At 38.0% G+C, this 25,358-nt stretch overlaps 1 protein-coding gene across 1 annotated transcript in view; it reads right to left on the reverse strand.

Annotated features, from left to right (window-relative positions):
- Positions 1-1,314: 1,314 nt before the first annotated feature.
- The window catches only part of SH3BGR (SH3 domain binding glutamate rich protein), a 58,941-nt gene continuing 34,897 nt past the window's right edge, over positions 1,315-25,358 (reverse strand). The window contains exons 4-8 of the mRNA XM_061192860.1: positions 18,324-18,398; positions 17,692-17,781; positions 9,404-9,433; positions 5,675-5,824; positions 1,315-1,662 (exon numbers count right to left, since the gene is read on the reverse strand). Coding sequence (XP_061048843.1) covers positions 5,708-5,824; positions 9,404-9,433; positions 17,692-17,781; positions 18,324-18,398 — 312 coding nt within the window. The 3' untranslated portion in view covers positions 1,315-1,662; positions 5,675-5,707. The remainder of the gene's footprint in view (positions 1,663-5,674; positions 5,825-9,403; positions 9,434-17,691; positions 17,782-18,323; positions 18,399-25,358) is intronic.

Here is a 25,358-nt window from a genome sequence, read left to right on the forward strand (position 1 = left end):
ACATAAGAAAAAATTAATTCAATTTAAATAAGTGGTCTACTCTGCTTATTATTAGCACAAATATTTATCTTCATTTAAAAATATGAGAAATAGGAGGGAAATTGGCACCTAGCTAAATAAATCTATCTCCATCCTACTCTACCACAAGGGCTAAGAGTCAGCCCAAGCAACAGCAAAAACTTAAAGCCTATTTGGGTGTGGAGGTGCTATAAAATTGTGATGCTTTTTAGACAGGATATAATTTAATGCAACGAAGTACAAAATAGGAACTAATTTTTAATTATATGAATTTCCATCCCACTGCAGTCTCTCACCTTATTTTTAACTAGGGAGAAATGTCTTCAAAGTAGTCTACTTCAACAATTTGGAATAAAATCATCTTCATTCTCTTCAAAATGCCTCTTTTTGTTACCAGGGTAACAAGAAAAGAGCTGTTTGCCAGAGTGCTGTGAGCCACACGACTTCTGCCACCAGAGACAACATTCCCCAAAGACACCAACAGGCTTAGCTGCAAAATCAATAGGCAGATTCAGAAGGAGGAAAAGTTTATGGTCACTCCAAGCTGATGGCCATCATTGTCCTTAATTAGGAAAACAGCACGGGGAAGGGCCCTTCTGAGAGCACAGAAGCAACGTCGGCTGCAAGAAAAATACACGGAGCAGCACATACGCAGATAGGGGAGAGATGTCAGCAACACCTTACCATAAAGAAAAACATAGCTATCAGACACTGAGATGGGGCAGGTGAGCAGAGAATCGCTTCAAACCTACCTGGTGAACAAGTCATGGGGCCGGACCAGCTCTCGCTGAACAGACACTCAGCATCAAGAGGCAAAATTACAGTCACGGGCTTTGCACGTAGCAGCCACGACTGCAAATCAACCAACGCAAGAGAAGCAGAAGCAGCCACTCCCTGCAGCGTAGAAACGAGCAAAGGGCACTGGGGTGGCAAATTTATTTGTCTGCATCATGACCCTTACACATGTGGACGGTAGTGACATTTAAACAAGGCTTCGGAGACAATGTACGCAGCGGTGTGAATAATATAAAATACGACATAACAAGACATAACATTTGAAAACATGGACCAAATAATCAGTGCAACAAAAAGGATCCATCCCAATGGAGACAGAAAAGTTCTGCTGAGCATTCAGACTCTGCAAGAGACAGATTGAGTTCAGGTTATACACAGAGAGACTAGAAATGAAGAAATCTCCTCCTTGGGACAAGATATTTGCTATTCATCTTTATTAGTATGATTGTTCTCTATGAATCTCTTCATTTTCAAAGCTAATTCTGAGAAAAGTAGCATAAGGCACATACAAAGAAATACTTTTGTCATATCACAAAGAGAAGTTCTATATTTTGAAATTTTTTTCAGGGTATTAGAAGGTCTATTCATGCAGAGCCAAAAAAAAAAAAAAATTAAGCAAAGGCCACAAATGTCAGGCCCATGAAGGTATGCATGTGTTGTCTTCACATTTGATTTCATGTTGATATGATTAAGCAGGTATATGCATGGAGATCTAACCGTGTCGGATCATACAATTCCTCGGTGAACCCTGGATGTACTGACAGACGTGTGCTAGCTTTGGGCCAAAGCATTTTGTTGAATTTGGTTTGTGGGAAGAGAGTTGAAATGGTGCTTCATGGCTTGGGTTTCCTAAAAGAAAGGGGAAATATTAGGGAGAAGACTGTTAAAGAGAGACAGAGAATGTTTATCAAAAACTGAACTCTTCAACATATAATCAAGGGAAGTATTGCTTTTTATTCTAGAAACCACTACTCATCAAGTGCAAAGAAAGGAAATTAAATTTTTCTCATGGAAAACCAAATGATGTTTATATCCTTTCTCTGTGCCAAACTATCAAACATAGAAGGAAGTTGATACCTTCCACAGATGTAGAGAACAAACTTATGGTTACCAAGGAGGGAAGCGGGGGCTGGGACTAACTGGGAGACTGGAATTGACATATATACACTACTATGTATAAAATAGATAACTAATGAGAACCTACGGTATAGCACAGGGAACCCTACTCAATGATCTGTGGTGACCTACATGGGAAGGAAATCCAAAAAAGAGGGGATATATGTATACGTATAGCTGATTCACTTTGCTGTACAGCAGAAACTAACACAACATTGTAAAGCAACTATACTCCAATAAAAATTGATAAAAAATTTAAAATTTTTTAAATGCAAAAGGAATTGAGAATGATTAAAAGGGAAGTGTTAAGTAAATTCTAAGCAGATATTATCGTAAAAGGGACGTAGACATTGTCTCCTAATACTGGTAGGAATGTCTGTGGGCCGTTTCTCTTATAATTTTGAAATTAAATAGTCATAAAATACCATTGCTTAAGGCAAGAAAATGTAAGAATGTAAAAATAAAGACATAACAGCCTTTGGAAATAAATTGGATTTATTGGATTTCAACATTAAAAAAAAAAAAAGAAGGAAGTTGACATCTTCAATTATAGTTTCCCCACTGCGTTTTCATGGAAAATGGAGAGGCTGAATTTACAGCTTAGTCCTGGGGCAGGAAATTGAAATGGTCCACAGCTAGACTAGAGGACAGTATTAAGCATCAGCCTGTTAGGAGACAGAACTCAGTCTCAGACTATACACTGTATCTCCTGGGGCATCAATTTAGCATCAATTTCAAACACAGGAAATGAGAAATGTTTCATAGTTCCATTCATTGCCACAGTCCTAGAACCATCTTTTCAAATAAAATGCCTGGCAGATCCATGAGCCATGAGATGGGTTTGTCTTTAGACACTGAATGGTCTGCCCAGTGAAATGCATGATTGCACTGCCATGTTGCATTTTCAAGAAGGACATTGGATCTCTCCGGGGGTCGGGAGTGGGATTTAGGAAGCTGTCTGATTCCCTCCTTCACTGTCACGCATTTTGACCTCATGGCAAATATAGTAATTCCAAACTAGAAGCCATCAGAGAAACAGTCAAAATGGGCTGGCCACAGCGATATTTGCCTTTCTTTTTTCCATAATCAGCCTATAAAGCCATCTGGCTACATGAAGGATTCCCTCTCAGCTGTGTCATTTCCCATTCAATATTTTTTTATAAGTACATTAAAACTGAATAATTTTAAAAGAACATTACAAACGGAGTGAATGGAAATGAATTTAAACAGTATTTATGAGTCTTTGATTGTTGGGGGAGTTGGTATAATGATAAATGTTGGCATATTTTCCTTTCCCATCATTCTTCAGATAAAATTTCTAGAAGTAAACTCGCCACTTTTCTTTTTTTCCAAAACTGAGCCCCTATTCATTCCTTAGAAATGGGATTAGGGACACTAATCAGACTGACAACAGACTGCTCAATAGTAATGTTTTATTTTATTTTATTTAGAAGAAAATAAAAAATAAAGAAAGGAAATGGGATCACTTCCCAAAAGACAATCATTTGGCCCTAAAATAGATGTCTATGTGTCCACAACATGAAAGAAACCACCTGGGAAAACATCAAATGATGGGCTGGATTTGCTTTGTAATTTGAATAAAGGAGTGATGAAACTTTCATGGTCCGATAATAAAATGTGATGGCTACTCCCACCAGCTCCAAGATTTCCTAAAAATATATTCATTTTTTAATAGTAGTATTTTATGTATAAGTGTAAGTAAATTAAGAGGGGAGATTTATAATATTCAAATTGGTCTTTGGTACATAGAGCAGAGCTGTTTGTTAGCCGATATTTACAAGCACTGGGGATTTCTTTTTCCTTATCCAGCTGAACCCTTTTGTCCGCCCTTCACTAGACAGGCTCCAAGTGTGACCGCAGACCTTAACTGAAGACCTGCTGTGTGTCCAGGGCTCACTCCCTCATTCTCCTCTTCTTCCTGCTCCCCTGATATCAACAGCCCCCAAATCTATCTTACATGTATCAGTGGAGGCATAATATGGACAGAAAGGAGACAAAAATTTTTTTAATTTAAATTAACAAGAACACTTATGGCACCAGAGCAAACTGTAAGCCTCACTGCCCTAGAGAATAAACAGCTGCCTTGGTTGCAAGGTCCAATAATGTCAATAAAAACATAACATTTACATGGGTATTTGCTAACTGTCTGTTAAACCAGATATTTTTATAGCTCTTAATGATCTTTCGATGTTTTCATACCTACCGTCTTATCTGTATGGCCCACAATATTTGAGCATTTCCCCTGTGATCTCAATGTCCACTATCATTATCTTATTAATATATTTATGTGGCACTCACCAGACTATTAAGAAGTACATAATTCTTTTTCATCGTCAGTATAAGTTTAAAATTACAAGGCAGCACTATGGAGAACAGTATGGAGGTTCCTTAAGAAACTAAAAATAGAACTACCATACGACCCAGCAATCCCACTACTGGGCATATACCCTGAGAAAACCATAATTCAAAAAGAGTCATGTACCACAATGTTCATTGCAGCTCTGTTTACAATAGCCAGGACATGGAAGCAACCTAAGTGTCCATCATCAGATGAATGGATAAAGAAGATGTGGCAAATATATACAATGGAATATTACTCAGCCATAAAAGGAAACAAAATTGAGTTATTTGTAGTGAGGTGGATGGACTTAGAGTCTGTCATACAGAGTGAAGTAAGTCAGAAAGAGAAAAACAAATACCGTATGCTAACACATATATATGGAACCTAAAAATAAAAGGTTATGAAGAACCTAGGGGTAGGACAGAAATAAAGACGCAGATGTAGAGAATGGACTTGAGGACACGGGGAGGGGGAAGGGTAAGCTGGGACGAAGTGAGAGAGTGGCATGGACATATATACACTACCAAATGTAAAACAGATAGCTAGTGGGAAGCAGCCGCATAGCACAGGGAGATCAGCTCGGTGCTTTATGACCACCTGGAGGGGTGGCACAGGGAGGGTGGGAGGGAGATGCAAGAGGGAGGAGATATGAGGATATATGTATATGTATAGCTGATTCACTTTGTTATAAAGCAGAAACTAACACACCATTGTAAAGCAATTATATTCCAATAAAGATGTTAAAAAAAAAAATTACAAGGCAGCAAGTGTACTTGTCAAAGTTACCTCAAGTGACTTCACCATATTCCAAAGTGTTTCTACATGAGTGTTTGGGCTAATATTGAATAAATGAATATTTTGATATAAATCAATGAATATAATTGAATAAATGTAATATCAAGCACTTATCGTTGAATCTCTAGTAGCAATATCTTTTTTCATGAGCAGCCAGCTTTGTGGTATTTTTAGGTTGTAATTTCTTGCCATCGTTATGAACATCGATTGTAAACTCTCCTAAGGATACGTAAGTATGTTGGTCAGTAAAGGAGTCCACGTGACAGAACGCTGATAACAGAACACGTCCTGTGCTTTCACTTAAATAAAGAGGAAGAGGAGGGAGCAAGTACAAAACAAACTCTTCCTCACCTCGAAGTTATGCTTTTTCCTAGAAATCATACCAACCACAGGCCTTCCTCGCCCTAGCGCCCAAGAAACGGGTCCGGTAGAGTTCACCAGCCCTGCGGCTCCAGGAAGGAGCAGCCCAGGGCCTCGGGAAGACAGACAAATAGATCGAATTGAAATCCACTTCTATCACCAAGTGAAATGTGGTCTACATGGCAGACGGTAATAAACAAACCTTCAACCCCAGAGCGATGTGGCTACCTGGACAAGTGGAAGAATAAAGCATGAAAAGGCCTAAGAATCTTCTTCCTCTTCTCCTTCTTCTTCTTCTCCTGGCCCCTCCTCTTCTCCTTTCTCAGCTTCCTCTTCCTCTGCTTCCCCTTCTGCACCCTCCGCGGTTATTTCTTCCATCTTATTTTAACAAAAATTACATTATTATTGAAAAGTGTAAGGGTCAACAGATACAGTGAGGAAAAGAGTGTAAAACATCAGACTAGAGTTGAGGGCCTCCTACACACCCCACACTGCACACATACAACACACACACACACACACACACACACACACACACAAAGACATCATCTTCCTAAACACAGACCCCACAATCTGGGATAGTTCTGCAGGGCAAAACATTAATTCTAACAAGTTTCATGACTCCTCTTAAGCATAGAGTCTTTACTCATATTAACAGATTGCTCTCATCTTGTTGCCTTTAAAAATTCAGAAGGCAGTTGGAAGAATAAAATACAAAAAGAATCTCAGCAAATAGAATTTTGTCAGAAAGGATGAAGGTTTTAAATGTATAAGCTGGTTATATTTGTTATAGTGAGCTAATTTCTTGAAGCCAAAGTTATCAGCAACCTACATATATAATCTGAAACTACTTTCAAATTAATAATACGTTTGTCTTATTTTTATATATAAAAATGGGATTTTAAAAAATGGAAGCTTGTCTAGTAAGAGAGAAACTAAAGAAATTATTATTGGAAAGATACATAGATAATGAAAAGTCGCTGTATGGAATAGGCTAAAAATAACTTTTAGGTCTAAGAATAGGGATTAGTTTGATAAAATAATATTAAAAATAATGAAGCAGATCTATATTTACCATCCCCCCAAAAAATATATAGATTAATTACATGAACAAAAGTAGATTACAGAAGCGTATTCATCAAAGTTTGATAAATATGTGTATGTGTATGTGAGTATGTAGCTAGTGGTTCTCTCTGGGTAACGGGGTTATAAGATATTTTTATTTTCTGTTTTTATCTGTATTTTCTAAATTTTCTATAAAGATTATGAATTTTTTGTAATTTCAAAAATCAACAAAAGTTTTGGGAAGGAGTTTCTTTTGACATTTGGGACCTTCTTTAATGTTGATGACCTTCCACTGAAATACCTAGACAATACATGTGACTTTTGGTAAATATTCTCTCTGTCCTTGAGTTTTCATTTTTAATTTAGCCCTCTGATTAGCATTTTTAAATGATTAACCCAAAAATGTTCAAAAACAATATTCTTAAAAGTCTTGATTACAATAAAGGTCACTGAGATTTGGCTAACATGAGAGGATGGAATAGAAGTAGGGAGAATCTGAGAATGTCACTTTGGACCTGCCCCCAGAATCCACTAACATCCTCGGAAAAGATTCATCCACACATTGACATGATGCCGTCCCTGTTAGGGGTTGAAGTTAAAACTCCCCAACATCCAGCTAATAAAGTGCAGATTCGACAGGCAAGCCAACTTGAGGCTCCCACACAGTGGGGAAATGGCAAATGTCACCTCTGAGGTACTGCCTTGGGTCTGGGCACAATCATTGAAATTCTTCGGAGCATGGTTAAATGCACACATCCTGTCATGAAAGCTACTGGGCTTCATCGCTTCGTATCCAACTGCATCCAGTCCTGAGGCTGCTGACACTTGACACGGGGAGCCATTTATTTAGTGCAGGGTGCCCATATGCATTTTGAACGAAGAAGCAAGGCCTGGGGGTTGGGGTAGGGGGAAGGGGTGGGAGCCAGTACTGAGTGCCTGCAGCATCTCCTATGTCTTCACTATTCAGAATTTGTAAATAAAATATTTAAAGAAACTGATTTTAAATGTAAATTAAAGGGCAAATGCTCCCAAACAGGGTTAAAAAAACAAAAATTCTTCTCAAGTCGCTAGTGCTCCCCTGTGGGAAGGGATGAATTAGGAGCTCAGGATCGACATATACACACTACTATGTATAAAACAGATAACCAACAAGGACCTACTGTATAACAAGGAAACTATACTCAATAGTTTATAATAACCTATAAGGGAAAAGAATCTGAAAAAGAATATATATATTCTATATAGAGAATATACTGAATATAGATATGGATATATATATTCTATATATAGAATATATAGAATATAGATATGGATATATATTTTTCTATATATAGAATATATAGAATATAGATATGGATATATATATTCTATACATAGAATATATATATTCTATATATAGAATATTTAGAATATATATATATTCTATGTATAGAATATATAGAATATATGGATATATATTCTATGTCTGGAATACATAGAATATATATATATGCATATATATATATTCTATGTACAGAATATATAGGATATATATGGATATATAGTCTATATATAGGATATATATGGATATATATTCTACACGTAGAATATATATTCTATATATAGAATATGTAGAATATATATATTCTACGTGTAGAATATATAGAATATATATGGATATATATATTCTATATATAGAATATATAGAATATATATGGATATATATATTCTATGTATAGAATATATAGAATATATGTATGGACATATATATTCTATGTATAGAATATATATGGATATATAGAGAATATATATCTATATCTATGTGTATATATATAGATATATATCACTTTGTTGTACACCTAAAACTAACACAACATTGTAAATCAACTCTACTCCCAAAAAAAAAAAAAGCCCCCCACACACACATACAAATAATAATGCTCCCCCTGGGTAGATCCCCACTAGAAATCCTGGAACCATGAGGTTACCTAACGTCAAATATCTTCCAGATGCTAAGCGATGAGCTGCATGTTTAAACCTCATGGTGTCTAAGGTACACACCTGTGGTGCAAGACCTAAAATTAAGACTCAGTATTATCTGCTGCCTTAACATCTGGTAAAATCGGGAAGACTTAAAATGGCCTGACTGGTTCACCTCCCCTTCTGCTCCCACAGATTGGGTCTCCCACCCGAGCAGCCCTCCTTATCAAGGGACCAGACACAGTGCCTGCTTATCCCCCAGAATTATGCAAACAGGCCAATCACATCCTCCATGTGGACCAGGGGACACCCCACCCTCTTGATACTACAAAGCCTGCCTCCCACTGCCCCCAATTGTTCACTCTGGTCCCAAGTGACCCCCCCCCCCCCGTGGGGCCCTGCATGCGTGGATAGCCTCATCCCTTGGGCTTGGAGAACATGTGACTAATAAACCACTGTCCATCTCACCTGTCCAGTGGCAGGTGTTGTGCCATTCCTGTAACCAGAGGGAGAGAATCCCTCCCTCACCAACAAAGTGAATAGGAGGCAATCAAACAACACCAGTAAGCACCATGCAAGCTGCATTAAGTGTGTGCTACTCAATGGGGTGGGAAGAAAAAATAGAGAAGAAATCTCCACTGAAGGACTTGGTCCAGCCTGGCCTGACTTCACTGACGACACCTTCACCACAGGAGGCTCAGAAAAGAGTCCAAAGCCACACCCTGTTTCCCCTTCAATCTCCCTTTGATAAATGTATCTCCATCTTATTTTATTTCTCTTCTTGGCAGGCTAAAGGAGGACTTTCTGGGAGTGTGGGTTGCATCCGCTTCTCTGTATCATGAAGAACAAGGAGAATGTGGCTAAAGCTGCAACTCTCTCACCTAAAAGATGCTTTTGTTAAGTACAACACGACTGTGAAATATGCTACTGTACCTCTTCTGTTGCTGTCTCTCCCTCTTCTTCCTTAAGTCCATAAACAGAAATGAAAGAAAAATATAAATTTGCATAAGTTTTTAAGTTGAATCTAAAAATTAAGCAAACTGTATAGCCAATATTTTGTAATAACTGTAAATTAAAAGTAACCTTTAAAAATTGTATAAAAATTAAAAAATTAAAACACATAAAAATTTTTTAATTTAAAAAATAAATGAAAATTAAGCACACTATAATAAAATGCATGTTTATCAAAATGAAAGACATCTATTTATTGAGAAAACATACCAATAGCAAAGATATGATAACTGAGCAATGCCTACTTATTTCATGCATTAGATTTCAAGCCCTTGGAGTATTATGAAATTAAAGACATATTTTCATCACTCGTACTCCTGAGAAAATATAACTAATTAGTAATACTGCTTAATTATATGTTTGATTCTGTATCTATATCTAAAGCATATTGCAGACCTATAGAGCTATCAGGGAAATTTCAAACCACATACGTAAGCAATTAGAAAATTTGAACAAAATATGGCTTTTTGGCTTTTATGTCCTTATAAGCATGCCTTTACTTCAGTTCTGAACCAATTAATAAAAACAGATCAAAAACTTTTTCAGCATCAGAACAAAATGATAACATTTCTGAACCACGTAATATTTAAACACTGATTTCTGGTTAAAGAAAGAAACTTTAAGGTAAGAAAGGGTGAGGCCATCCTGGGCTCAAACAGGTCTCCACTCTGCCAACCCACTGGAATTTCTATTTCCCCCAGATCAAAGTGGGAGAACCAGGCGATATCTCCTAAAATTGCAAAGAAATAAGAAACTTCCCATCCCTGAGATCATGGAATTTTGGACTGAGGGAGTTGAAAGCAATCTCATATTTGCTTACATCCTCTTACCCAGTCCCTTCTATGGACAGATGAGGACACCAAGACCACAGAGTTAAGTAATGTGCCCAGAATCAGAGCACAAGTAAGTAACATAATCAGGACTCACTTCAAGATTCCTGGTTCCTAATTTAGTCTCTTTCCTACTCTACCATGCTGCCTCTCAAGATTCTCATGGAAGGCAAGTGGTGGAGGACCCACCACACTGCCACCTTCTCTGGCCCAGCCTCACGTTTTTGGCCAGCTCCAGAGCAATACTCTCAGATTTCTGAGACTGGCAAAGAAAATACAAAATGTGAAAACCTGATCCAGCCAGCCAAGACTGAGTCAGCCCAAGAGGTTCTTCAGCACTGGGAATCTCCAAATTAATTCTGGCAACACAGCAAGTTTTAAAGCTAAAATGAAGTCCAGGAAAAGAGAGTCCTGCACTTGTTGCAAAATCCGGGTGTTGGTTTCTCAGCGATGTGTTGATTGCACCTCTTTAATACTGTCTCATTCTGCCCATGCCTTGTCCTTCCTTTGCCAGGACCGCCATCTTCTCTCACCGGGGTTACATCACCTCTAGTCTTCCTTATATCCAACCTGTTCTCCACACAGTAGCCAGAAATACCACTCTAAAAGACAACCCACCTTACCATGCTGCCCTCGTGTTGAAAACTTTCCATCTTTTCAAGATAAATCCATAATCCTTAGAACGGTTGAAAGACCGCCATGATCTGGCCCCTGCTCACCTCTCTAGCCTCATGATTCTTTATTTCAGCTAACAGTCACATACAACTTTCTCACATCAGCGACACCTTCCAGGACACTGTTTAAAATGATCTTTTCAAGGAAGACTTTCCTGACCCATAAGCCTGAGTTAGGGGACTCCCTTATTTGCTACCATAATCATCATTTATTTTTCTGTCTCCCTAACTAGTCTGTGTACTCCTTGGGGCACAACTTGTGTCTTTATTCATTTTAGGATCTCCAGGACCCAGCCACTGTCTGGAACCAAGGTATAAGCTCAATAAATGTGTTAAGTGACTAGATAAATGAACCTATAAAGTCTCCTATTAGCTCTTTAGATCTCAAAGAACATTCATTTTCTTCTTATCCACATGAGATCAAATTAAAATTCACTATATGCAACACAGAATTGTTAGCTATGTAGAGTTTTACACTTTTCTAAATCCAATTATTTTTATTAATTGTGTACAGCTGAAACAAATGAATTAACAAAAAACACACTATTAAAAATGGGATTATCCTTAGAGCTAAGCTGGAGGGCAGTAGGGGTTCTTACAGGAATAAGTGCTAATCTCAACTTTTACAGGTTAGCTAGCAGCAATTACCGAGGGACCTAGGGCTTTATCAATATCTGAATTGACCTTAATTTCTTGAAAGAGACATTAAATAGAGAAAGTAACTGCTCAGAGAATTTATAGAAATACTTAGCCTCAAAAGGTCAGGTAAGCTTTGAAGAACCTTGGCTATGACCATCACCAGCTCCACCAGAATAGAAGCTCACTTTCAGTCCCTGGACTGCCCGGCATATGGCAGCATTCAGTCTGTCAATAAAATGTTGAATGAAGGTATTTATGTATGCCACTCATGCCTCAAATCTTTCTTAGGAGGAGGTGGGATATATTAATTAAATAAAAACTTAAACATCCATCCTTAGCTCACAGAATTATAAAGTGTCAGAATTAGGTAGATCCTTAAAAGTCATCTATATACAATGCTTGGACTGATTTTTATGGTTGGCAAATAGATAATTATAATCATATGGTCAATTAAGTTGAGATTTTGCAGGATCTTAGGATAGGGTATGAATCATTCACTTGACGAAGCTACAACTTAAAATCATTTTACCTTGTTGTTCTTCTAAGAAAGCTAATCAGAGGAAGCCTTCAAAGTCTTAGAACCTCACCAACAGCTATTTCTGTTGGGAACTTGGCCAGGGAGGCAGGCTGCTGATGTGGCATGTGGCCAGGACTAAGGACAGGTGTCAGCCACGGTGAGTGTCAGGCAGTGGCTGGTTATGACAAGTGGCTGGTGTGGAAGGAGGGCGGGGGCCAGTCCAGAGGGACCTGAGGAGGGCAGCCAGCCTCAGAGAGGCTGAAGGTCAGGGGCAAGAGCAGGGTTCTCTCCATCTGCAGACAGTACAGGGACACAGCCCTAGACTCACGAGCTTGTGGAGGACCTAAACCAATGCCCACCCCTTGGTTGAGAAACTATCCTCAAGACAGATATTGGAGGAAGCAAAGTGGGGAAGATTTATAGACCATAATCATGTAGTCAGTCAAGCCAAGGTCTTAGAAGATTTTGGAGAGGACCATTGAGTTAGCAAAGAATACCATGTAAAATACTTTGACCTCGATGGAAACCAAACACCAAGAAGAACAAGCTGCGTCTTCTCCATTTCCAGGGTTTCATAATGTTCTCATGACACCCCCAGTCTGTAGTCCCCTTCTCAGTGTGCCCAGAAGCTGAGGTGACCTGCTTTCTTCCTTTACTCCTCTGGTACTGTTCACAAGCCTCCCCTCTCCTCCTTATCCCCTCATCCCTCCCTGGGTCATCAGGGAAGGGGACCATGAAGTCCCCTCTCTACAGGGGGACTGAAGCTACAGGTGACATCTTCTGAGGCAGGAATGAATGATCTTTTCAGTGTGCACCATCTTGCCTCCCAAACGCTGCCCCAACCTGTCAGCAAGTAGGAAATATACACCTCGGCATCTTGTGTGTAAGAACCCCAGAGGCTTGGGTTGGTGATCAGGGGAAATCCATCTCGCTAAAGGAGATAACAATTTCTGTCCTCATCTCTTTTTTTCAAATCAATGTGATATTCTTCGGTAAATATTTTCCCCATTAAAATGGCATCCTTTGAACATTTGCAAGTGTGTACTGAGTAAGCATGTGCGATAGTTGAGATCAGATGAACACAACTCAGACACTCACTTAGCTGGTCTGTCACTCGTTTTAACACCGCCAGACGCTGCAGGGAGCTGTTACCACTGCACACTTGAAAATGGTTCTTAACACACAGAGGAATGACTTTTAACATACAAATGAAAGGTTTGAAAAAAATGGCCAACCGTGAATAAGGTCTGCAAGTCTACTTAACAGAGATGCACGAATGTCATACTCCTGGTTTCCATCTCCTACTGCAGCCATCTGAGATGTCATCATTAGCGGAAGCCAGGCAAAGGGCACACAGGGCTCTGTACTACGTCCCTGTGAGTCTGTAATCATTTCAGAATAAGAGGTTAAAATACATTTGTATTCCTTGTCATGAATAGTATGGCTGTATATACCAGGATAAGAATTCTCATTTTGTTCTCCCTACTACCCAAAATTAGAGGGAGGGAATAGAGTTACTGTCATTCCCCACACTCCAAGAAGACAGCCTCATACTTGTTCTGGCTCTCCGCCTCTAGGGAAGAAGTTATAAGCCTTGCTTATCAAAATCCTGGGCTGAAAGAGGCGAGGAAGCTAGATAATCCCTGGAAAAACGAGCTTGGAGCTTAGGGCTTGGAGCTGAGGAGATGAAGCAGCCAGATTGAAGAGAGAAGGGGGCAGAAGGAGGTGGGTATTCCAGGTGGCGCTACCCAGGCCCTGCTTGATGTAGACGCTGAACCAGGGACCACTGGGGCATCTGGGTAGCACCTGGGCACGATGTACGAGGAAGCATACGACTGGTCACTGTGAGAGGCATGGCCACGTCCAGCCAGGGCAGAGGGCCTGATCCAAGCTGAGGGACCAGCGTCAACAGCTGCCAAGAGGCAGCAGGAAACCCACATCACAAAGTCACCACCACAAAGAACCAGGGCCCTCTCCCCTCCAGTCACCACTGAAGACCCCACGATGACTCTAAGTCCCCAAGGAGGAGTGAGTCTCCGAAACGCTTCACCCAGATTGAATCTCCTGCCAGCCAGGAGGTGGGGGCATACAGCAGATATGATGGTGTCTAGAGAAATTAGTGAAGCTGACGGTCCACGGCCAGAAGTGTTATGAACCAAATCTAGAGCCACAAAGATTATGTTATTTATATCCCTCACGGAATGTTGGTTAGAGAAGGAAGCACAGGGAGCTGCTGTTTAGATACAATGGGCTGGAGGAGCAAAAGGTACAAATCCATGAGATTTCCCCAAGATGGTTTCAACAGAGCCAGAGATTTTATCTAAAAGCCTTGGATTTATCTGAGAAGAGTCTACTGGATGTGACTGGTACTTTAAAAATTCGCATTAACAATTTATTGGGTTGGCCAGAAAGTTCATTTGGCTTTTTTCCATAACATCTTAGGGAAAAACCCAAATGAACCTTTTGGCCAACCTAGTACAATAGCCAACACATGGAAACAACCTAACTGTCCATCGACAGATGAATGGGTAAAGAAGATGTGGTACATATATACAATGGAATACTACTCAGCCATAAAGAAGAATGAAATAATGCCATTTGCAGCAACATGGATGGACCTAGGGACTATCATACTAAGGGAAGTAAGTCAGAAAGAGAAAGACAAATACCATATGATATCACTTATACATGGAATTTAAAATACAACACAAACGAACTTATCTACAATCAAAAACAGACTCACAAATATAGAGAACAGACTTGTGGTTTCCAAAGGGAAGGGATGGTGGAGGAGGGAAGGATTGGGAGTGTGGGGTTAGCAGATGCCAACTATTATATAGAGAATGGATGAACAAGAAGGTCCTACTGTACAGCACAGGAAACTATGTTCAATATCCTGTGATAAACCATAATGGAAAAGAATATGAAAAAGGATATATATATAATAGGTATAACTGAATCACTGTGCCATATGGCAGAAATTAAACGCAACATTGTAAATCAACTATACTTCAATAAAATTTTAAAAATAAAATAAAATAAAAAATCGTGTTAAAGAGCTAAAACACATGATCTAATTGGCCCTCTGTTCATCACAAATAAGCCCACGTAAGCCTGGGTGCACAGCCGGGAAAGATGTGATGTCAAATAGCCAAGACGGCCTTCCCATCTTAACCTTGTAAAACAACCCAAAAACCAGAAAAACAGACAGAAGGTTCTTGAAGCACAAAATGCAAGCATCCCAAATATCAGATAGTTTTTGTCTCTTTTTTAAATTTCAATCGAGTTTCCTATATATTGAGTCCCAAAGCTAATCATGTTATGTCATTTTTAATGTTCACTGACCAATCATAGTTTTTTCCTTATTTAACTGAATCACAACAAGTCAAAGAGCATGTATCACTTGTCAAATGGGAAAAAGTCAAAATCTCTCTTTATGTAGAATAAATATTATTAAAGAGTTGATCATTAATGTTAATACTATATTCATCTAAAATAAAAATGTCTTCTATGTAGTCATTTCTTCATCGCAGCCCAAGCAAAAGTAACACAGCAATGTTTTTATTTCCTATTAGGATTCACAAGACTATAATTTACTTTGTAAAGGGCTCACAATTTTTAAAAATATTAGCAAAGAGAATCCCCAAGCTGGATGGCTTATTACTTCATTGAACTAACCAGCCCAGCGGCTAAGAAGCTGAAGCCAACCCTGCCCTTGCTGTAGAAGTCAGGGTCTGATTTTTAAAATGCTGTCTTCTTCTTGGTCTCATGGGAGAAAGGGATTGGGGTGTAATGTTTTTACCTTTGTCTCTCTGTCTTAAAAGGAGCAAACTGAATTTCAACATGTAAATCAATAATGCTGTACCAGTGCATTAGGCAATTCATGGAAAGTTCAAATTATAAAACGTTTTTAAAGATTTTTATAAATTACAGGATAATTAAATTGTCACTCTATTTCACCTTAAATTGATTATTTCTGAATTATACAGGCTGCCATGAAACCCCACCTAACTTCTAGGTCAAGACTGAAGATTTCATCTTTCTTCAAAACAGAAACGTCAAAGGGTCTTAAATCATCAACATTTTGAAATAGCAGTATTCAAACATAAGGGAATTTACTGCCTTGGTTCCTCCCAAATTTAAATTCCTTATGATAAAGACAAACTGATGCCACCCCCATTTTCCACAACGTGGTTGTCAGTCTTGGCCCCTTTCCTAGTCAAATTCCATCTGCTGGGAACAAGAATCCAGTGATCTTAAAAGCTGTCCACATCTCTCCTGGAATCAATAAATAGGTACAAATGCATACCATCGGGGTTTGGTAAGTAGTCTTTGCTACAATTGGCCCAAGGCAGAAGCCCACTGAAATTCTCCCAAGAGGAGGCTCAGCCCATTCGGGCTCCCTCGGTGGCTCCAGGGTTTCCCCTTTGCCTGGCTTCCCAACCACATTTTCAGAATTCCTTGAATAAGTAGCCCATCTGATCCACCATTATCTTAGCTTGGTGCTTCCAGAACCACAGTCTCCCCTCGGCCCTTTACCCTGTGGGCCCTGCATTGGAACGCTTTAGAATTAGCTCACAGGCCTTGCATCAGCGGGGCCCTGAGATTCCCCTGATTGGCTTTGAATTGGTGTCAGTTTCCCTCCCCCAGGGACCCTATTATCCTCAGCTCCCATTGGCTTCCCACAAATCCTCTTGGTGGAGTACGTCAACTACAAACTGGCACTTGCCATCTGCCTCTACAAGGATTAAATCATGCGCTGCTGCAGCTGCTGTCTTTTGACACCCCTTGAAAGGAGTTCGGGGTGGAGATCAGGAATGAGGCACTCTGTGCTCCGGGAAAAACTCGCAGAACAGGTCTTCAGATAGTTAGAAGCTTTCAGGAGAAGATTTTATGAGCCCAATTCTGGCATCTCCTCGTATCTAGAAAAGCACTAAAATCCTTCATGGTGACGTCTGCTCCTCGTGACTAACAGTAACCCTCACGAGACTAGCAGCAACCTTCTGCAAAAAAATATGCTCTTGATGGCATGGACTCCCCTTTACCAAAATCACATATGTACTGACGTTTCCCCCCACCTCTTCGGAGCAGTTTCTCAGAGCCATCTGAGATGCTGTCCTCATTCTGCCCCAAATAAAACTTAACTCACAACGCTCACGTTGTACATTATTTTTAAGTCGACAAGTGTGATAGGAGTCCATCACTATGCATGAGCAAGGCATAAGGTCCCTTGCTTTAGAAAGAACATGAGCCCAACCTAACCGTAACAACACAATGACAAATCATTAAAGCCTTGCGTAGCCTGTCACTCCAGGCCTGGGTTCAGGGTCCTGCCTCTGGCTTCCTTTCAGCCCTCTACCCACCTTGAACACAGCAGTTAACACATTAAGTGAAAATTACCTGCTGCCTCCTGGCTAAACCCTCAGTTCCTTACTTTCACGCCCAGTCTCGTGTGCCCAGAAAGATTCCTGGCATCTGGCAGAGCTAAATAAATGCTTGTTGAACAGAACTGAATCCAGTGAAACTACAGTGAAAGAAGCAAACACTCACATTCTTTGGGGATCCGGTGAGGTCGCCCGCATCTTCACTGCCCTCTTTTTGTGCCTCGTGTTGTCCACTTTCTTCAGCCTTCTCTGTTCCCTGGTCATAAAGGAAACCCATGGTATCACTAACCTTGGATAAGCTTCTAAGGCAACACCAGACCACACGTGCTGTGGTTTCCTTATTTAGATACACAATACATAAACAAAGCAAACGTGGACGTCTGTGTATTAGTCACCTAACCCCTAGAGTATGGGATCACCAACCCTCGACTTTGCTGATTGGATCTGTCGGTATAAGTCCATAGACCTGACTCATGTGCATGGTAGAGTAATAAAGACCCTAATAGGAGTTAATTCACCCATTTAAGGCTTGTGAAGAGAAGTCCAAAGGATTCCATATTTAGGGAGTATTTATTTTCTATTGCTTGTGTGGAAAGAGGCTTTATAATTTTAGAGATTAAAAAAGATAGAAAGATAGATGATAGATAGATAGATAGATAGATAGATAGATAGATAGATAGATAGATAGATAGATAGATGAGGTAGACAGATAGACAAACAGATATGAAAAGATTAGAACCTAGTAGACATTCTGAGTAAATGGGTCTCCAGGATATGGTTCAAGATACCAGCTCTTACCTCTGTGGTGCTCTGTGCTTCTCCTGTTACATCACCATTGGGAAGGGAAGATGCTTCCTCGGGCAATTTTGTCACCTGCGTCATAGAAATTGAGAATGTCTGAGAATTTTCTTGAGGATAAATAGCTTGCATTTCAATACCATTTAACTATCCAAATTATGTTTGTCTTCATCCCTCATTTTATCTTCACTATGACACTGTAACCTAATTCCATAGGGCAGTCACCACCACTCACACCTTAGAGGCAAGGAAATAAAGGCAAAAAATGTCACATTGCAAGTTAGGGGCAGGGTTAGGATACACCTTCTACTTTATGTTCTCTCGACTTAACCAGTGGTTCCCAGTCTCTTAAAATATTAGGTTATTTTTCTCATCAGAAGGAAACAAATTGTAACTATGTGAGATGATGGATGTTAACTTATTGTGGTGATCATTTCACACCACCTACATATATTACATCATTAGGTTGTACCCCTTAAACTCATACAATGTTACATTTCAATTATATCTTAGTAAAAATGGGGTAGGGGTAGGATTCGGTGATTTTTATTACAAAGGCACTTCAAGCTCACAGGAAAAAATTAAGCCATATACACAATTTCCAGTCCCAAGCTTCTATGATACTCAATATTAAAAATTTTATATGTACCTAACTCTACCTTAATACATATATAGAGGCTATTTTTGTTTCATTTTTGTGTTTTTTTTTTAACAGATATGGGAACATACTATGCACAATTTGATTTTTTAGCTTAGTACATCGTGGACATTTGTCCAGATTAATTCATATGGCTGTAACTCATTGTTATTAACATCTGCTTAATATTAAATATATAACAACTTATTCAAATATTTCCCAGTTGATGGTTTTTCAGAAAGTTCACACGTTTGTGCCTATACAAACAACGCTATATTAAAATGAATAAAATGGTGGGGAGGATTAGATTTCTTTCTAAAAAAAGAAATTGTAGCAATTTACATTCCCATCGTAATATGTGCCTGGCCCCTTTTCCTTTATCTCCATGAGCAATGAAGATGATTGCTCTTTTTAATCTTTGCCAACCTGTTGGGAGAAAATGGAATTTCATTTTTGTTTTAATTTACATTTTCCTCATTACTGGAAAGGAAAGGCATATTTTTCACGAGTTTTAGCCACTTACATTTGCTATTCAGATAAATGCCTTCATATGTTTTGCCCATTTTTACGAGTTGTTTGTGTTTTATTATCAACTTTTAGAGGTTCTTTATACAATAGAAATATTAGTCCTTTGTCAGGTTACAAGGTTTTTTTTCCAGTCTATAACTTTTTACAAATTTTGTTGGGTTTTTTTGTTTTGTTTTGCCGCCCTTTATATACACAAATTTATCTAAGTTTTATTCTCTGAAATGTATTTCTATTATTTTGTATTAATTATTAACATCTAGAGACTTAATCCACCTGGAATCTAATTTTGTATATGATATAAAGTAGGGCTCTGTTTTCTTCCAGATAGGTGACAAATTATGCCCATACCATTATTTTTCCCTTGAACTGAGATGTTATTTTTGTCGTTTATAAAGTTCTATGTATACATTTGGATCTGTTAACACACTAGTCTATATATAAATATATAAACATATCCATGGATGTATTTATCAGTTCCCACGCCAATATACAGCTTTTATCACTGTAGTTTTTAACATAAATTTCAATATTCAGAAAGGCAAGACTTTGCTACACAAAGTCTCCTTTTTCAAAATTTTCTTGGCTCTTCTCAGGCATGTATTATTCCAATTCATTTTAAGATCATTTTTCCTAGTGTCAAAAATATTAAATAGGCTTTTCATTGAAATAGCACTAAATGTATTTATTAGTTTAGGAATTATCACTTCTTATTGTTAGGTCATCCTACTCAGGGCATCATAGGTCTCCCCATTACTTTAGTATTTGTTGGTGTCTTTCAGATAAATTTATTCCTAAACATTTTAGAGATTTTTACCACCATTGTGAGTGAGATATGTTTTTTACATTTTAACTTCCTAACCATTATAGTTGATATAAATAAAAGCTACTAATTTTTGCATTTTTTTAATCCAGAAACTTAATAAACTATAATACCAATTCTAATGGATTTTATTGGAGTTTGTTGAGATTTCTAGGCATACAATTACATCATACACAAATAAAGATAATTTTTATATTTCATATATGCTACATATATATGAGATATTTCATTTTCTTACTTTTTTGTAATAACTACAGCTTCTAAAACAATGTTTAATAATATGGTGACGACAGGCATGCCTATCTTTCTTCTGATTTTAATAGAAATGCTTCAGTATTTCATGGTTCATTAGGATACAGTTTTCTTTTGATAATTGGTTTTTATCATATTTACTCAGTTTCCTTCTACTTATATTTTAATTCATGTTTATTTTAACTAGGAATGTCTGATGAATTATATCAAATATCTTCTTGGTATTTATGGACACAATCTTACAGTTTTTCTCCATCAATAAGTTCATGTAATGAATTACTTTGATAGAAAAAATTCTGCTCTAATTTGGTGTATTACCTTTAATTCATTGCTGGATACAGTTTGCTAATATATTATTTAGACTTCCCATCTGAATTCATAACAGAAATTGATCTAGGTATATAACTGAAAGTTTTCTAAGTAATATATCAACTGGTCAGGGACTTCATCTATTTCATTTGTCTGTTCAAATTATATATAGTCAAATTACATATAAATGTATTCAAATTATATATATTCAAATTATATATAAATTGTATTCATATATGCACACACAGAGGCACACAGACACACACTTTCTCTTTTGTATTAAATTAATCTTGGTTTTTCTTTTTATTGATTCACTGACTACTCTTTTTTTTCTATTTTCATAATTTTATAAGTTGAATATTTATTTACTAAGTTTTTGCCTTTCTGCTTTAATTAAAGAATATTTAAAGTTAACAATTTTCCTCTGTATAGAGATTTGGCTGTATATTGGGGTTTGTGTATGAAATAATACCTTTTGCTTATTATTTGATGACTTGTAATATCAGTTTTGTTTTCCCTTGGATATGGAGTTATTTGAAATGGCATATATTTATTTCTTAAGTTTTTATGATATTTCTCTTCCAGATTGTAATTCTATACTTGGGATAAAAATGTATCCTGTAAAATCATCCCTTTTTGAAATTTATGAACGTTTCCTTTGTGACCAAGAACATAAAAGATTTGGAAATTGTTTAATAAGTGTAATAGAAGAATACATTCTATTAATATCTATCTAATATATTCTTATTCTTGTGTGTGTATACATATATCTATACATATCTATTAAATTGTTTGCTGTCACAAAAGACCCCAAGTAGCCAAAATAATCTTAAGAAGGAAAGACAAAACTGGAAGTATTATGCTCCCTAGTTTCAAACTATACTACAAAGCTACAAAATCAAAACTGTATGGTACTGGCACAAAAACAGACATACAGATCGACAGAACAGAATAGGGACCCTGAAAATAAACCCACACATTTAGGGTCACTTAATCTATGACAAAGGAGGCAAGAATACACAATGAGGAAAAAACAGTGTCTTCAATAAATGGTGTTGGGAAAACTGGACAGCTACATGGAAAACAATCAAACTGGACTACTTTCTCATACCATATACAAAAATAAACTCAAAATAGATTAAAGACTTAAATGTAAGACCTGAAACCATAAAACTTCTAGAAGAAAACATAAGCAGTATGCTCTTTGACATCAGTCTTAGCAATATTTTTTTGGATCTGTCTCCTCAGACAAGGGAAACAAAAGTAAAAATAAATAAACTGGATTACATCAAACTAAAAGACTTTGCACAGCAAAGGAAACTATCAACAAAACAAAAAGGCTGCCTACTGAATTAAAGAAGATATTGCAAATACTACATCTGATAAGGGATTAATATCCAAAATATACAAAGAACTCATATAGGGAATTCAGTGGTTAGGACTCCACTCTTCCACTGCAGGGGGCATGGGTTCGATCCCTGGTTGGGGAACTATTGATAAGACCCCACAAGCCACGTGGCATGGCCAAAAAATAAAAATAAAAAAAAAACTCATGGGCTTCCCTGGTGGCATAGTGGTTAAGAATCCGCCTGCCAATCTTGAGAACGAAAAATGGAGCTGGAGGAATCAGGCTCCCTGACTTCAGACTATATTACAAAGCTACAGTAATCAAGACAGTTTGGTACTGGCACAAAAACAGAAATATAGATCAATGGAACAGGATAGAAAGCCCAGAGATAAACCCACGCACATATGGTCACCTTATCTTTGATAAAGGAGGCAAGCATATACAGTGGAGAAAAGACAGCCTCTTCAATAAGTGGTGCTGGGAAAATTGGACAGGTACATGTAAAAGTATGAAATTAGAACACTCCCTGACACCATACACAAAAATAAACTCAAAATGGATTAAAGACCTAAGTGTAAGGCCAGACACTATCAAACTCTTAGAGGAAAACATAGGCAGAACACTCCATGACATAAATCACAGCAAGATCCTTTTTGACCCAGCTCCTAGAGAAATGGAAATAAAAACAAAAATAAACAAATGGGACCTAATGAAACTTAAAAGCTTTTGCACAGCAAAGGAAACCATAAACAAGTTGAAAAGACAACCCTCAGAATGGGAGAAAATATTTGCAAATGAAGCAACTGACAAAGGATTAATCTCCAAGATTTACAAGCAGCTCATGCAGCTCAATAACAAAAAAACAAACAACCCAATCCAAAAATGGGCAGAAGACCTAAATAGACATTTCTCCAAAGAAGATATACAGATTGCCAACAGACACATGAAAGAATGCTCAACATCATTAATCAGTAGAGAAATGCAAATCAAAACTACAATGAGATATCATCTCACACCAGTCAGAATGGCCATCATCAAAAAATCTAGAAACAATAAATGCTGGAGAGGGTGTGGAGAAAAGGGAACACTCTTGTACTGTTGGTGGGAATGTAAATTGATACAGCCACTATGGAGAACAGTATGGAGGTTCCTTAAAAAACTAAAAATAGAACTACCATATGACCCAGCAATCCCACTACTGGGCATATACCCTGAGAAAACCATAATTCAAAAAGAGTCATGTACCAAAATGTTCATTGCAGCTCTATTTACAATAGCCAGGACATAGAAGCAACCTAAGTGTCCATCATCGGATGAATGGATAAAGAAGATGCAGCACATATATACAATGGAATATTACTCAGCCATAAAAAGAAATGAAATGGAGGTATTTGTAGTGAGGTGGATGGAGTTAGAGTCTGTCATACAGAGTGAAGTAAGTCAGAAAGAGAAAAACAAATACAGTATGCTAACACATATATATGGAATCTAAGGGGAAAAAAAGGTCATGAAGAACCTAGTGGCAAGACGGGAATAAAGACACAGACCTACTAGAGAATGGACTTGAGGATATGGGGAGGAGGAGGGGTGAGATGTGACAGGGTGAGAGAGTGGCATAGACATATATACACTACCAAATGTAAAATAGATAGCTAGTGGGAAGCAGCCACATAGCACAGGGAGATCAGCTCCGTGCTTTGTGACCACCTAGAGGGGTGGGATAGGGAGGGTGGGAGGGAGGGAGAGGCAAGAGGGAAGAGATATGGGAACATATGTATATGTATAACTGATTCACTTTGTTATAAAGCAGAAACTAACACACCATTGTAAAGCAATTATACTTCAATAAAGATGTTTTAAAAAAAAAAAAGAATCCGCCTGCCAATGCAGGAGACATGGGTTCGATCCCTGGTCCGGGAAGATCCCACATGCCGCAGAGCAACGAAGCCCGTGTGCCACAACTACTGAGCCCATATGCCACAACTACTGAAGCCCTCACACCTAGAGCCTGTGCTCCACAACAAGAGAAGCCAGCACAATAAGAAGCCCACACACCACAACGAAGAGTAGCCCCCCCTTGCCACAACCAGGGAAAAGCTCATGTGCAGCAATGAAGACCCAACACAGCCAAAAATAAAATAAATAAAATAAAATAAATTTATTTTTTTTAAAAAGTTAAAAAAAATAAAACTCATATAACTCAACATAAAAAAATGTTAAATGGGCAGAGGACCTGAATAGACATTTTTCCAAAGAAGACATACAGATGGGCAACAGGCACATAAAAAGATGTTCAACATCACTAATCATCACGGAAATGAAAATCAAAACCACAATGAGATATCATCTCTCACCTGTCAGAATGGCTATTATCAAAAAGACAACAAATAACAAGCGTTGGTGAGGATGTGGAGAAAAGAGAATCCTCATGCACTGTTGATAAAAATGTAAATTGGTGCAGCTACTAGAGGAGACAGTATGGAGATTCCTCAAAAAATTAAAGGTAGAACTGCCACACAATCCATCAACTGCACTCCTGGGTATTTATCTGAAGAAAATGAAAACACTAATCTGAAAAAATATATGCTCCAATGTTCATTGCAACAGTATTTACAATAGCCAAGGTATGGTAGCCACCTCAGTGCCCATCAATAGAAGAGTGGATAAAGAAGATGTGGCATATATATATATATGGAATATTACACAGCCTTATAAAAGAATGGAATTTGCAACAACATGGATGGACCTAGAGGGTATTACGCTAAGTGAAATAAGTCAGAAAGAGAAAGACAAATACTGTATGATTTCACTTAAATGTGGAATCTAAACAACAAAGCAAATGAACCAACATAACCAAACAGAAACAAAGTTGTAAATACAGAGTGGTTGCCAGAGTGGAAGGAGATGGAGGGAGGAAAGAAATAGGTGAGGGAGATTAAGAGATACAAACTTTCAGTTACAAAATAAATGTCACTGTTATGAAATGTACAATATGGGGAATACAGTCAATAATTCTGTGATATCTTTGTATGGTGACAGATGGTAACTAGACTTATGGTGGCCATTTTGAAATGTACAGAAATATTAAATCATTATGTTGTATACCGGGAACTAACATAGTGTTGGTCAATTATACTTCAA

This window comes from Eubalaena glacialis, chromosome 6 (genome assembly GCF_028564815.1).
Source record: "Eubalaena glacialis isolate mEubGla1 chromosome 6, mEubGla1.1.hap2.+ XY, whole genome shotgun sequence".
Lineage (NCBI taxonomy): Eukaryota > Metazoa > Chordata > Mammalia > Artiodactyla > Balaenidae > Eubalaena > Eubalaena glacialis.